We start from the raw sequence: 16085 nt of genomic DNA on the forward strand, positions 1-16085 counted from the left end.
TATCTTGCCCAAGGATATTTGGCATGCAGCGAGGAGGCAGCCTGGGATCGAACCACCAACCTTCTGATTAGTGGCTGACCTGCTCTGCCACCTGAGCTACAGCCACCCGTGACAAAGCATGTCACGAGTAACAGAATTCCACACTCCTAGAATATGCATGTTTAAATCATTTGCATATCTCTGCTATGCTATGCACACCTGCTTTTCCTTTTAAAGGTCAAGTTTAGCCAGTACTGCCAACTGTATAATAAACAAACAAAAAAAAAAAACTCACCTTGATGGTGGGAAGCACAAGGTCCATGGCTGCGCACTGGCGTGGTGTCAGACTTCTGGCTTCTTCTCGGATGACATGCTCCTAGAGAGAGAGAGTAAAACACTGCAGTAAGCAAATACCATCACAAGTCACATTTGTTAACTTTGAATTTTAAGATGTATCTCCAGCAAAATGGTTATGACCTTAAGTGAGCCATAGTGCTCGTGATATAGAGCATTTACTGCTTACAAACCAGAACCAGTGCAAGTCATTTAAACTGTTTGTGATAAATTTAAACCTCGCTGTCTCACACCAACACACAAAAAAATCTATTTTAATCATGAAAAATGTTGTCGTCAATTCTAATTGGAGCTTTCATGACCCGTAAATTGATTGCTGTAAATAACTTCTGGCACTGCCTTATTTCTCAGGTGTGTACAGCTCGTGTGTACAGAAGCAAAAGTTTCATATTGGATGTGATTTAACTATTTAATCCACATAATCACACTGTCAGGTGCATGCCGATGGTGGTTTACTTTGAAAATGCACATCGCAATCTTGAGATGAAAGATGTGTGTATTCAGCTGCAATCATCATATGGTACAGATTTAATCAACCAAAAGTCTTTAAACAGAGCTACTGTGAGAGGAAATAGTTTAATCTGCATCAGTGCTAAGATGTTCTTTGGTTTTGATGCCAAAATTGCACTGGGTCACCCTCATTGTGTCTGTTCCAGCACTTTCTCCATCCAGAGAAAACAAAGCCATAGTGTGCCCCAAAAACACTGGAGGTTGCATGGAGGAAGATATCATGTTCTGATGGAGAAACTGTGTATGTTTAGATAGACTTTTTTTGCCATTTATTATTATATTATATTACTGTAATAATGTATTTATTTACTCTCGTAATTGAGTATTTCAAATAGAAATCTTCCTGCAAAATCCATGTAGTAAGCTGAGAACACACTACAAGCTGTTTGTTGTCAAATATTTGCTGAAAAAGATAAGTGCTGTGTAGAGCTGAGCACGGGATTTACAGAGGTCATAGGACATAGACATCAAAGTGGTCCTGCACACTGCATTACATTTTTCAAGCAAACTGTCAATCAGCCAAAGTGTTCTTCAACTGTTCCAGCGAATCTGAAAACATTACATAGTTCAAAAGTCACATCACTGCAATAGCAATTAGTCAGGGATTTACTTCGGATGTTAGATTGTGCAGGAAGAGTTAGACACATGCCTTAATATATTAACAGGAGAGAACAGAGCTAAGAATAAAAAAATGACATCAGAAAATGAAGCCTACATTTTATGACAAAAGTAAAAGAGCTGGAGATTATCAGTCATAATCACGAATAACAAGAGGATGATGAAGCACTTTAATACTTTTGGAGAACGACAGAAAAACGCCCATCTGTGTACAGATGATCAGTACCCAGATGTTGCCTCAAAGGACATCTGACGGAATCCCACACACAACACAAACATGAATTCGCTTAAAATTCAGCAGGGAAACACACATTACATTTGCAACTTCTGTGTGACTCAGAGCTAAAATACCTCTCAGAGGTATTGTCACACCCTAGTTGTTAGTGAAACCACAGCACAGCCACTGATCTATCCAAATGCCTCACTAAATGGAGCTCGTGGGATTAGACATCCTCCAGTCACATCAGCAATTAGACACCTGCCCAGTTATGTAGCTCCAAGCTGTATTTCATGATGCCAAAGAAGAATTATCTTACAAGGTTTTTGTTCTTTTTATATTTCTGGACACTTGCATGTGTAAAATGTTGATCATGTTCAGCTGCGTGGTGAGATTATTTCTTTTGATTTGTGTAATTTATATTACATAAGCCATGACCACAAACATTTTTTCCAAATATAAGAACAATCCATCTTTAATTTAAGTCCCTTTTTAGACAATATAGGATTCAGACCAAACAGAGTTTATGTATTGTGATATTTATAAGCTCATTCATAAATTACCTTCAGTTTGGATAGCTGTCCCAAGTCCTTGGCAGCACTGAAGATCATCTGAGCTCCTTGCTGTTGGAGAAGCAGATACGGTTTCATCATGAACCATCGTATGAAAATATATTTTTGAAAAATGCAGCAGAAATTGTTAAAAGATTATCAGGTGATCAAGCTAAACAGAGTGAAGGGATAACTTATTGTTGCTGAAATTGGATTTCTAAAGTGGCATTGGGCGACATCTCAAACACTGTTTGACATGATGACTTTAAGATTTGCCTGGTTTGGGTGACAATAAAAAATGGGCTTAATGAGATACTCCTAAGATGAAAAATATTAACCAAGCTCTCACAAAAGGATTAGGAGTATGAAAAAACTTGTTCCACGTGCATAAAGATTTAGAGATGTCATGTTGCCGTGCTTCATCTTCTGTACAGTGATTTGTGTGCTATGAGGGGGCAGGAGAGAGCGGAACAGATGGAGGAAGAGAGAGAGACAGGTGCACAAGAGGAGGGAGGTGGAGGCCAAGTGAAGAGCTGAAAGAGGTAAGAGAGAAGGGGAATCTCACACAATACTCACACTCTGGTCACTCAACGGAGGCAGAACAATTGTTCTCTCGATTGTGTTCAGCACAATCTTCCAAAGCTCTTTGAGGACTCGTTTCAGCACTGTCTTCTCACAAATCTTGGCAAATAACATTAAACTGCAAAACAGGAAAGGAGGTCATGTGTCAGGTTAACACTTACAGCCCTGCCTCAAAACTAAACAAACATGGCTAAAGACTCCTACTAATGTCTTCATAAATATAATGATTAAATAAAGAAAAGAGGAAAAAAACAGCTGGGATTCAAAGAATAAATGCAGCAGCTTTATGATTTAATCTCACCCTATTGTGGAAGCAGGGTCTAAGAGACATGAGAAAGGATTTTGTATTTCCATATCATTAAGAGGATTCCCTGTAATACCCCACTGGCCTCAATGTTGATTTGACAAAAGATTGAGAACGATTCCCAGGGCTCAGCTAACCATATCAGAACACAGCGTAAAAACCCTCCAAGTAATAAATGCAGTCCTTAGGTTACATTAGTAGGCAGTGATCGATAATGTGTCTCCTGTGTATTATACCCATTTTTCCTAGTATCAAAGTGGTCCCAACCAGAAATGAAATGATCAAACAATTGATCAGCATTGAGGAGAGGAGGAGAACGGATTTCTTTACAATCAAGGGTCTATTTTTCCCTTAATCTTAGTCTTAGGACACAACACTGTCTGAAAAAGGCAGCCCAAGGACTTAAATGATACTAAAGAAAAATGCAATGTCCTCTAACAATGTGCTGAACTGGCCAAATGAATAACACCAAACAATAACTTTCGGTATGTTAATGTGCGTGCTATATTTTTCTGCTTAACTTGCAAATGCTGTGTTTAAGGAAGTGTGATCTAGAGCTCCCTGGTTGGATTGCTTTTGTAGTTCTGTACTTGGATTAATGACATTTGCTGGAGAGGCTGGCACGTGCAAGTATTGTAAACAAAAGGACAAAATTGTGTTACACAATTCTTCTACCTTGTATTCAGTAGATACCCACTTTTTGTCCAGAAGGTCCATAAGAGGCCGGAGGACAGTCTCTGCGTCCATGGCAGCATTACTTCCTTTGGCTGGACCTTTCATCTGAACCAGCTCCTGGTTCATCTGCTTCACACAGTCCTCAATCACAGGCTTAAAACTGTGTGATGGAAACCAGAAATCCTTTGAATCTTTTTCTTCTATTTTTTTTTTAATGCTGCAGCAGTAAAAATTAACCATTTTGAATTGGTGCTAGCTCACTCCCGCTGTTCCTATTATATGACTGAAAAGGTGTTAAGAGCTGGGGTGACATTTGTTCATTTGGAAATGTTAAGGAACTTGCTGTGCTCACAAAGCATGGTGCACAGCAAGAGCGTGAGCCACTTACATTGTGAGCAAATGTCTGTCAATAACTAAGCAGCCATATAGTTCAATTTCTTTGACAGAACAAGACATGAATGAAGTCATTAACCATTTGAAAAACACCCCATGCGCGCATTTTGAGTAACACCAGTGCTCACCTGGAGCCAAACACTCCGCTGAGCTCATCCAGCACTGTGTTGAGTTTATTTTGCAGCTCCTTTAGCAGATCACTGGCCTCTGCATCCAGCTGTGAGTAAAAAACAAAAAAACCAAAAACCCAGTTATGGCATAATTACACACCATACACTAAACACACACTGACTAGAACTCGGTATCTCTGGAGGATGCCTCTAGTAGGGTGGGGGTGCTGGGGGGATGGGGGCAGGCACAGAGGAGTGGTAACCTGCCTTGCTGGTGGCCTCCTACTCATTCTGCCTGCCATCTGTGGCAAACAGCGCTCTGAATACCAATGGACAGCTCACCTCCGAGCACTGTAACGATAACTGCCGAGTCATGAGACACGGTGTCAGCAAAGAAGCAGCGAGCGAGAGGTCTCTCAATGGAGAACATTTTTGTGCACTATTACACATGTTACAGAAGAGAGAAGATGCTGGGAGCCTGCTACATCTCTGGGATTTAAGCATTTGGGCATTTATACATACAGATGTTCTGATTCTCAAGACGTCTGACTGACGTTTTTCAGTTTTAGGGAGAAAAAACCTTTTTATGTTTGTTGCAATAAACAGGTGCAAGATTTATTTGAGAGTGAAAAGTTTATTTATTGAAATGTGGGTGTGTTTTGATTGATATCTATATCCCACATATCTATATGGTGACAGATGACAACCTTACAAATGAATAGCTTCCAAAGCCAGCCGATGCAAAATACATCAACACTTTTTTTCCCCACAACATTTACTGTACGCATGCATTTGTTGGCCATATTTATGCATGCGCATGTGATGAATGTATGCGCATGTTCATGTTCGCATTTATGTAATGTTTTGGACATGTTTTCATAAAATACATAGACAGACACTCGTGCTATGCTGCGTGCCAGTAACTAAATGTATGACTGCATCTGCTTGTCTCAGTGTTTGTGAGGCTCTGTACAAATGTTAGTGTTTTTGATGTTGTTCAGGCTTAGTGCTGAGATGGATGTTTGAGGTAAGGCACGGCACCACATGCACGACAGATCGTCACGTTATACCCGATAAGCTTAGCCATGGAGCCGCTCATCTCTCACATTCTAGTGGCAGATAGCTCAGCTGGGAAGCAGATGAGTAAACTAAACCTTTTATGGCTGTGGAGGAGACACGCCTCTATTTGTGGATTGATCGAAATAGATTTTACATCTGTGTGTTCACATGCACAAACATTAAGGCTGTTGTCACCTCAATGGAATTGATGGATCACGCTGACAAAAAGTAGTCTGCGCCCATAAAGATTTGACGTGTAATTTTTTTCACCATGTGTAACGTGATTAACGTCTTTTCATGTGATAGCAAAATAAATAAGTTTTAAAAAAAAACTAGGTATTTTTTATTTTGCTTTCTCCTGGAAAAAGTTTCAGATCGGGGCTCTAATTTCTAGCCTGGCAGTCCCTGAAATTGAACAATATGTCTGGATAGGGGTGCTGGCAAAAAAACAAAACAAAACATCCCAACACTGTTAGAGAAACCAAGGCAACTGTCACCTCCCAAGTGGAAAGAAAAGTCTACTCTGACTAATGTGTTATTCCTGATCCTGCAATCGAATGTCTACCTGCAGTCCTGACAGCAAGGCCTTCATTTAAAACCTGTGACACGCCAATTTAAAGATGTGGTGCATTTTCCTGGATACGATGTCTAGAAATGAATATGGGTACAATTGATAGATACTACTGCATTCTCATTTGAAGAAACTGCTAATGAAGTTTAGGGCAAATGTACACCAATTCCACCACAAGATTTCTTACACACGTAGTCTAAGTAGCCAGTGCATTTTTAATCTTGTCAATTAATCTTTACAGGAGGGAAACAAAATGTCTGGAAATCATGGAGCACCTGGTTTCTCCATGGCAACTGGTTTCACTTGACACTGAGTGGCATCCAGAGTCTTCCTGAGTGTACTACTCTCCCCTGGCTGACAGCCTATCAACTGCAGTCCAGCTCTGATTCCCCTTGCCTGTTTCAACAATGCAATATCTACTCACTGGCAGGTTGTTAGTCCAGAGCACCGTTTGTCCATAATGACTAACAATGCCAAGTAAATAAAGGCTTAATAAAATGCCATTTCTAAGTTGAGCGAAATACCCCAAATAAGTACTAATACTAATCTGGGGAGATCAGTCCATGATGAGTCCATAAATGGGCACTGTAAGAGATTATTGTTAATCTCTGTTATGATAACAGCTCTTGGTAATTACACTGGTTCTCTGGGAGTTAATTTCTGATACGGAACTCCTCTGTTATAAATAGAGGAGAGAGGAAACTAATAGGACACTTTCACCTGAAATAGACTTTGGCTTTATAATTAGCCAGATAAATTACTTGAGACATGCTTAAAAGATATGCCTGATCATCTATTACCAGTAGTTATTCACAGTTTTTGAAAGGAAGTTACGACTTCTCCTGTCACTATAATAATGGAGAGATCCGAGTGTAGATCTGCAAATATTTAGGCCATAGCAGCACCTCTGCTAAGGGCACAGCTGGAGAGATGTAAGTGTTTGGGAAGCTCATTAAACACAGTCTGAAAAATCCTGTCTAAAGCATTTTGAGGCTGCATCTTGGGGGATGGAAAGAGAAGATCAAAACCACAGCCAACAACTTAGTGAGCCCCTGACTCTGCTCTTTTCATCGGAGTAAAAAGGGGAGCAGTGAACTAAAATAGATATCACACTTCTAAATTTGACACGGATAGAAAAGTGGCAGACAGACCCCCAAAAAACCCCACGCTAAAAATAAAGATGGGATCAGGTGGTTTGAGCCACTTTCCCCAGAGAGCAGGGGATGGTGAGCTTGAGCAGCCTGTCCAGAGGGGTGATGGGTAATTCAGATTCCGTATGCTCTGTGGCACATGCTGCTGGAGGGGCTGAGGGGGTGGGGTGGGGTGAGAAGCGTACAAGCGTGAGGGGTGGAACGGGGGAAAAGGGTGTGCTTTTTTTTTGGTATTATTTGGTAAATGGTGAAAAGGGGTGCTGACAAATCCTACTACACACACCTTACAGAAGGACACAACCCCCTCCTCCTGGAGACAGAGAGAGAGAGCACAAAAAAGAAATGGGAGGAAAACAGAAGACACAACGACAGAAGACAAAACGCAAGGCAAGACAGGTGTTAGAAACTACAAAGAAACATGCAGGTAAGTCATAGGAATAAGTGCCAGCTGCTCCTCATGTTTGAATGACAGGTTGACAGGGAAAATATTCACCTGTGTTTCAGGCACAACACGGAGATTTTGGGGGTTTAAGTCAATACGAAAAATGTTAAGTCAACACATATTATACACAGGGGAGATTAGAGGTGGGGAACTATAGATGGAATACAAAGAAGGTACGAACAGTAGCAGACGTGGTAGTCGGAGGGGTGATCTACATGTCAGATAAATCTGTTAGCTGTCTGAACCTAGGTTAAGATTATTATTCACTTCCACTTCATATGGATATCATCTGAAATGATCATTTACATAATCACACCATACATATTTTACATTCGAGAACGGAGGTTTAAACTTTCAAATTAGCTGGCACCACCTGTGCTGAAGACACTTTAACAAGATACTAAATCCTGGCGATGCCGTTTTTTAGCTAACCTTGTGATTTCCTCTTCCTGGAAGATAACAGATTAAGGGAGTATTTAATTGTAATGATTGATATATATGAATAGATTGAGGGTTACAAGTCTTATTGAAATTGAAAGTGAATTGCCTCAAAACAGACACAGACATCACACAGAAATAGCATATAGATAGTTATGTAAGTGCACACCTGCTTGCCACCCATGGACTCAAACATCTTCTCCAGCTGGACACGAAGCTGCTGAATGTTGTTGAGAATGATGCAGGGCTGTAAAAGAATGAGAATGAATGTGACTACACTGTTTTGTAAAACACAATGTAACATCTAATGTGTCTAAAAAATATCTTTGAAGTTTAAATCCTGCAAAAAAAATAGCACATCAAATTTAATGGTTCCCAGATACTGACATAGTAATGTAGCAGTTTGCTGGATTAACATTTAACTGAAAACACAATGCATAATGTCAGAAAAATCACAGGGGCACTCACTGTAAAATCTACTTTTGATTTCCTGACACATCTACACAAACTGGCAACGTTTCTGAATGACATCAGCAGTCAACGGGGGGAAATGCAATCCGTACGCAACACAACAAAGAGAGAAATATCTACACCGAATGTGTCAGGTGGCAGCGTTATCGATTCTCCGCTCCACAAGAAGTTTAACAGATGACAGACATTAATCACAGTGCTCTTTATGGAGACCAAGAGTAACTCAGACAGTCACAGATTATATACGCTCAAAACAAAGCAAACAAACATAAAAACAAGACAGACATGAACTCAACAAACTACAATTATGATACTTGGAATAGAAAGTACTAAAATGATCATAATGTGGCCCACAGAAGAGGGGTGATTACTGTCTTTCAATCCCTAATGCAGCCAAAATTGTGTCTGTGGCAAAACATAATTTTTAGGGTTTATTTTTATAAGATTTATGAGCATATGAGATATTCTAAAACCACATATGATTATTTTCCACAGCTGCATAATTTTAGTCTGTGAAAAATGTAACATAAAATCTTTGGTTTACTGACATATGCACCGGATCTATGATGCAATTTAAATGTAAGAAAGGGCAAATAAATAGAATAACACAAATAAAAATCACACAAAACTAAAACTAATATGTTATTGTGAATGCACAATGTTCATATGTAAAACTAGAAAGTCTGACAAAAGCTAAGACAATTATAGGGTACATCCTTGGTAAAAAAAAAAAAAAAAATTGTGTACTGTATAATATATGAGTTCTAATAAATTAGAGATTAGATTAGGTTAAATTTCTGGAACTATGTAACTTCATTCTTTTCATCAATTGTCATTTTAATTCTGTCTAGGGAAGGGACATTTCATGTTTTCGCTGGGACAGTTGTAATGAGCCTGTCAGCACTGTAAAGAAACATCTGCCTCCTCTGCGCGGAAACTGTGTGTTATCGCTCACTTCAACTTCAAAGACCACTGTGGATAATTAGGCCACTCACAAGGCTCTGTGTTTAGTCATCCGTCACATTAAACAATGGACAGAGAGCTCAGAAAATACCAATGACTTTTCCCCATCAGCTCTGGGCTGTGACATGAATAATTGCATCCCGGTTAATAAAGACACTTTGTTACGTGCATTAAGGAAGACAGGGCAGGGCTCTACATAGAAGAGTCTGCGCTGTTATTGCAAACATTTTTTACATAGTCTCCATGCCAACTGCTGCTAGAGACAGTAATCATAGAAACACTTTATTCTGACTTGCCATATTTGCACTTGCACAAAGAAACTCAACATAACCTTTCCAATTAGCATTTGCAGGCTTTGAGTGGGCACTTACCACATTCTCCTTATTCAAATACAAAGGAAAGTCCTTGGATATGATTGCAGCATATTGCAGAAGAACTTTGTTTATAGTCTGCGGGGATTGAGAGAGAGAGACAGTTTTCTAATTAATGACTGCTGCTCTACTTGCATTTCTGTATGTCCAGAAGTCACTGAAAAACCCTAAACAGTTAAAGCCTCATAACTAGATCATATTAAACACAATAAATATACCAAAGAGTCTGCTTGTATCTAACAGTGAGTTATTATTCCCAGCAATAGTATTCAGGGTTCACTAGGGGGGCCTTTCCAAAGAGCCTGACCTTCGCAAAGCGGCACATGAAGTGAGCCAGAGCCTGTGGGTTTGGGCACTCCAGCTTCTTGATAATCTCAAAACTCTGGTTTAGCTGAGTGAACACATCCACCACAGAACAGGAAAAGAGGGCATGCTCTGAGGTTTGCTGGAACTGTTGAGACATGTTCAGACAAGGAAACATGGAAGGGAAAGAGAAAGAAAAAATGTCAGACCTTAAGACTTTTAGGCACCTTCATAATTGCCTGACAGTTGTATCTTAAAATGACAGATAATTAAAATGCTGAGTAAAGGTACTGATGATGTTTACTAATGACTGGGGATGCACTAATAACATGCCACATAACTATCTGAAATGCTTTCAAAAGACCATATCAATTTCTGTGGTTATTCAGTATACACATGAACTACAATCAATACATTTTAGGTGATTATGATATTTCATGAATTTAAAATTTAACTGCAACAAATAATGAGTAAACTGCCAAAATAAAGTACACGTTACACTTGATTGAGGAGTATGGACGCTGATGGGGAGTAGGAGGCATAGAGCTTAAATGGGCCTGCATCCAAAAATACTGCAGTTTCTACATATTCTCTAACATAGTGTTTCTGTTAAAAATATCTCAGTCATAGACACCATGAGTAGATAACAGAGGAATATGCTTCTGACTTCAAAAAGCTTGTAAAAAATCACAGAGGACACTGAAATACTGTTTTCAAAGGCTGTGCATAAACTGGGCTTGACATTTAAAACCTGGGAATCTACCCCTTTTTTAAGTTTTCCACTTGGGCAGGTTTAAATAAAAAACACTTTCACTATGCAGTTTGAAATATCAGAAAATGTTAACTTTAGCAAACAATATTCTGTGATGTTGATAGTAGCATTTGTAGGTGTTTATCTGGTTAATTGCACGAGATGAAATATATATCTTTTTACTCTGATAAACATTAACAAACAAGCGTACAGACCTCAGTACACTGCAGTTGTTTTCTGAAGCTTTTTTCCATTTCCTTTCATTATTCTCTAAGATCATTCAGTGCCTTTCTTTGCCCTGAAAATCATGTTTTGTTTCCTGTTCATATCAATTTTTAATTGAAATTTTATTAATATTCCAATCAACTCTTAGAGCGAGGGCTGTTTGGACTGTGTGAAATTCCTTTTATCCTCCCATAACCTACTCAAGAGGTAAATTCAGGCTAAACAGGCCGTCCTTGTGAATAAACATGCAAGTGGCTTTGGTGAGTTAATATAAAAGTTATATATTAAGAACTAATTCAATGCTGTACTCACTCCATCTTTCTTGTCCCTTTCCAGCGCTCCATTGAGGAAATCCATAGCAACATCTTCATTTTCATCAAGCCACTGAATGACAAATGGCTCAAACCACCTAAAACAAAAAAGCCTTTTTTCATTAAAGGATCAAACTGTAGTTTGGGGTTTCTTTGCATTATACAGAAGTTATTCAGACGCAGAGGGCAAGAGATTTTCATATATAAATATGGGGGAATCAATTGAAAATGATTGTAGTGCACTTAAAAGTTGGCAGATTTTGTTCGTGGTATTGACCAAGGTTGTCATTCACGAAGGTTTTTAAAATCAAATTTCAGTTTGTGGACAGATTAGACTGCGAAGTTCAGACAGAGGACAGAGGAAGACAGGCCGGAACAAATGAGTCTGGTAAAGAAGTACATTTGTTAGTGGAATAATAATGCTGTTCTATCTGTTTCACTTCGACATTTCCGTGTTTAATATTGTGCCTGAGTCTGTCCTCAGAGCAGCGGATGTTCCCCCAAAATTGCAGTGTACTCTGGCTAAGGGCATCTGCCACATGAAGTAAAGCCAATAAATAAGGTGGGCGGGGTGACAGAGAAAGGGAAGACAGACAGGAAGACTTGTGTGTGTGTGCGTCCGTGTGTTTGTATGTATGATGTGTATGCCTCTAGAAGAATCAATCTTGCTGTTGATGGTGTTTGAGTGACAGTTGGGCCGACAGGAAGGGTGAGTCATTATTCTGATAAACCGGCTGCATGAGAGAGGGCAGCGCATTACTTGCATCTAGCACATGTTTCTATATCGCAGCTATTTACACAAAAAGCAGAACAAAACATTTTTTTGCTTCTAAGTGCTTTAAATTCTTTCTCCTCATCAAAACAGTATTCTTCCTTAACCAGAAACGGCTGCATGTATAACAATGGTTTTAAATTATATTTAAAAATTCAAAGTTTTAAAGATAGATCGTCCAAGTGAAATATATTCTGTAACAATACAGCTGAAAGTGAGTGATATTTACCCATTTAATTTTAACACTGAAAACTTACCATCTAATAAAGCTTTATAATGCCTAATGGCAGATATGACTACCACATGATAGAATTTGGACAAAACAAATAAATGGCCTGTATTTATATAGCGCTTTACTAGTGCTTAAGGACCCCAAAGCACTTTACATATCCAGTCATCCACCCATTCACACACTGGTGATGGCAAGCTACATTGTAGCCACAGCCACTCTGGGGCGCACTGACAGAGGCGAGGCTGCCGGACACTGGCGCCACCAGGCCCTCTGACCACCACCAGTAGGCAACGGGTGAAGTGTCTTGCCGAAGGACACAACGACCGAGACTGTCCAAGCCGGGGCTCGAACCGGCAACCTTCCGATTACAAGGCGAACTCCCAACTCTTGAGCCACGATAAATTAAGCTCTATTGCCAAAAGTATGGGTCTGCACCTCTTATCTTTGAATTCAGCCATGTTTAGTCCCACTGCCTCAGGTATATAAATTCAAGCACTTAGCCATGCAAATATTTTCAAAATAATGGTTTGTTCTAAAGAGCTCAGTGAATATGAGCACTAGTCTGTAATGCAGATTAAAACATGCAATAGCATGCCATTGCTGCAACAAGTAATTTTGTAAAAGAGATAGTGCTAGAGATTACATATTCAACTTAAAGTGGTATTATTACAAACTGGTAGCATTCAGGAACCACGGCAACTTAACAAAGTGGCAGACCACATGAAGTAACAAAGGGGGGTTACTGAATACTGGGGTGCAGAGTGCAATCTCCAGCCCTCATCCAAACCTCCTCTGGCATTAGCAACAGTACAAAAACTGTGCTCTGGGAGCTTCATGGCGTGGGTTCCATGTCCGCACAGCTCGTGTAGGTGTGATGTCATTCCCACTCATGCTCCTTTAACTTCACTCTAATTTAAATGTTTTAACTTGGCTTTTTAGTTTTAATCCTTCACTAGCACTACCATTGAAGGCCGGTGCTCTGATACAAAATCACCTTCCACCTAACTTGAAGCAGATTTTCTGCAGTGAATCTGTGTTGATGCACAGAAGCTGTTCTGTTATTTATTTGATCCTCATTTATATCATTGGGAATTATTACAGCTGAATCAACAGCTCTCTAAACCATTTTGACAAAAGCTGATTATGACTTTCATTTACTGCTAAATTAGCCTGTATTAGTTTTATCTTTGCCATAATTTTAACTAACAGTTCATGCACAAACCTTTGCTCATACAGTAACACGTGTGTGTGTGTGTGTGTGTGTGTGTGTGTGTGTGTGTGTGTGCGTGCGTGTGGGCACGCCCGTGTTTGTGCATGTAGATGTGTGGAAAACACTCACAGAGAATATTCTGGTGGAACATCCTTGAAGGCCGGCAGGTCACGGACATACTCATTATGGAACCATTTGACTTTGAAGTGAAGATTCATGTATTCAGTGCTTTTGCATAGGCGGTGCTTATCATGCTCTGTAATGCAGATTAAAACATGAGGCACACATGTTAGCAAGTGCAGTATTCACTGGAAGTAATTAATAATGTCACACTGAAATCTAAGTTGTAAAATGAATGAGTCTTATAGGTAGAAGGACCTGGACTGACTGGAGAGGATGCTTTAAATTAGTGGTAAGTGTATTGAATGCATTCTGTTGTTCTTTCAACATCTTCACAAGAACCACAAGAGCCGACAGACACTCACATACTCTTATATTTGCTTATATAAATAAGCAAATATCCCCATGAACATGAAAAACACCTGCGCAACAGTGCTTGCTTTTAGTCTGACATCTTAACAGCCTCGATTATGTATAGCCTTGAGCTCTCAAAGAACAAGGAAATAAAATGCGTCTGCGAATGTGTCCAGCTCTCACCAGAGACAGAAAGCTTTTGAATGACTGCAAACAAACTAGAGCTAAAATGAATTAGACTTTCATGTCAGCTGACAAGTCTGCTGAGTCATTTAGTCCAGCTCACCGTGGGCATTTCAGAACAATTAAACACTTTCATGGGATCCCCTTTAGAAGAGACGGATGGTAATGGTGCAAACGAAGGGGTTAGGACAGAATAGATGAGAGAAAAGAAAGGAAATGAGTAAAAAGAAACTGTAAGAGAAATGTCAGACAAAAGAGAAGGGACCACTGAAGAAAGACCAATAAGAAGTAAAGCATTTTGCGACTGCAGTGATGGGCACGGATGAGATTATGGCTCTCAGAAGAAGAAGAAAACTGCAAAAATGAGAGGTCCATATGGTGGAGGGAAAATCTAACACAACACAAAAGACCACTAGAGTGTGTTGTAACAAAGAAATTGGATACAGGAAACTGTTTCATCACAGTTTCAACACAGATAAGATAGCATATAGGTCAAGGAGACCATCCTTCACTGACAAGACAAACACATTTTCTGTACAGGTCTACTGTACATGTCTACAGCCACACAAGCAGCTCACATCAACTGTGAGAGGTGGCAGCAATGGAAAAGTTTCCATTGGGTGTGACACAAGCTGCCAGTCTGCTGCTTGTCACTCATTATTGGGCTTCCAGCTGTCCTAATCAATAACCACCCAAATAAAATATAATACTAATGGAATTACATTTCATTATATAATGTCATGCTACCGTGTGAGAAAATTGTTTACTAAAAGCTTTTCTGCACAGTTGGATGAGTGATGTTTTAATAGTAATGGGTAATATTGATAGTGAAAGTTAATACTTTGCTTCCTTCACAATTCTATAACTGTGTGAAACATTGAACATCTGTAATGCAGTAATGTAATTTCTCTTATCCCATTATAATTACAATTATGCCATTATTGTTTTATAAAGGTTCTTTAGATAGCCTGCAGAAGGGCAAGGGAGCATGGCTGAGCTTTTGAGGTGGTAAAATGAGGACATCACTTGTATTTTTATTGCACAGATTATAGTAGAGTTGATTATGGTAAAGCGGAAACTGCATCCAGGACAGAGATAACTATCTACTGCTGCTGACACAGCATTGTCCCTTTGCAGAAATATGCAGAAATTTGTCCAATTTGTGTTTGTACTTAAACACTGTAAGTGTGTGTGTCCCCTTATTAGAACAGGGATTGGTGCCAGTGTGTTGCCTGAGGTTTCCATATATGTGTATATATCAATGCACTCCTACGTATTTTAGCATCAAGCTGGATGTTTAACAGCTTTAAAAAAAAAAAGGGACTTTTTTGGTCAATTACAACAATTATACTGACAGGAATGCTGTTTTCTGTGAAACTGGTAATTATGAGAGTGACCCAGTAATGACGTGATCCAGCAGTACAAGTTGTGATTTTAGTTAAATACTAACATTACAATATTGGCTAAACAGTGCAAACATTGACAAGCCTTAAATTTAGACTGTAATGTTGAGCATCCGGTAGCAGTGGTGGCAGGGAGCTAACCCTTGCTAATTAGCACAAAACACAGAGCCCTTCTAATTACCGTCGTGTGCCACCTTTTCTACTGTCCTCTGTCCTCTTGCCTGTGACCTAGAGACTGATCTCACCACACCACAACAGAACGTCTTAGTTCCTATCTCTAAGGAGAAGTGAGGACAGAACAAGTTTGCTGAAGGAGCTGAGAGTGAAGATGCACAGGTGTGTGCTCTGCAGAAGCATTTTTACCAATCAAGATGTGACACACGCTTTTCCACATTAAGAACACCGTTATGCTCATTTGACAGAGATCTTGACACAGAGCTGTATGCCATAGCAAAACAATGG

At 39.5% G+C, this 16085-nt stretch overlaps 1 protein-coding gene and 1 long non-coding RNA gene across 5 annotated transcripts in view; one reads left to right on the forward strand and one right to left on the reverse strand.

The window, feature by feature from the left end:
- The window catches only part of unc13c (unc-13 homolog C (C. elegans)), a 102359-nt gene that overhangs the window by 11223 nt on the left and 75051 nt on the right, over positions 1-16085 (reverse strand). For 2 of the 4 annotated variants that reach the window (XM_085352841.1, XM_085352825.1), the window contains 11 exons: positions 13693-13819; positions 11351-11447; positions 10067-10210; positions 9760-9837; positions 8124-8201; positions 7358-7384; positions 4312-4400; positions 3813-3950; positions 2806-2929; positions 2242-2301; positions 275-355 (listed from right to left, as the gene is read on the reverse strand). In XM_085352841.1, the coding sequence (XP_085208967.1) occupies positions 275-355; positions 2242-2301; positions 2806-2929; positions 3813-3950; positions 4312-4400; positions 7358-7384; positions 8124-8201; positions 9760-9837; positions 10067-10210; positions 11351-11447; positions 13693-13819 (1043 nt within the window). The remainder of the gene's footprint in view (positions 1-274; positions 356-2241; positions 2302-2805; positions 2930-3812; positions 3951-4311; positions 4401-7357; positions 7385-8123; positions 8202-9759; positions 9838-10066; positions 10211-11350; positions 11448-13692; positions 13820-16085) is intronic. The other 2 variants (XM_085352817.1, XM_085352833.1) reach the window with 1 other exon arrangement.
- LOC146639456 (uncharacterized) lies at positions 7332-11463 on the forward strand. The gene is made up of 3 exons (XR_014906171.1): positions 7332-7498; positions 11187-11298; positions 11375-11463. It is a non-coding gene; the product is annotated as an uncharacterized LOC146639456 (long non-coding RNA).

Source organism: Diplotaxodon limnothrissa, linkage group LG1 (assembly GCF_057381915.1).
Source record: "Diplotaxodon limnothrissa isolate DT_005_m linkage group LG1, D_limnothrissa_male_GT1.1, whole genome shotgun sequence".
In the NCBI taxonomy this organism is placed as follows: Eukaryota; Metazoa; Chordata; class Actinopteri; order Cichliformes; family Cichlidae; genus Diplotaxodon; species Diplotaxodon limnothrissa.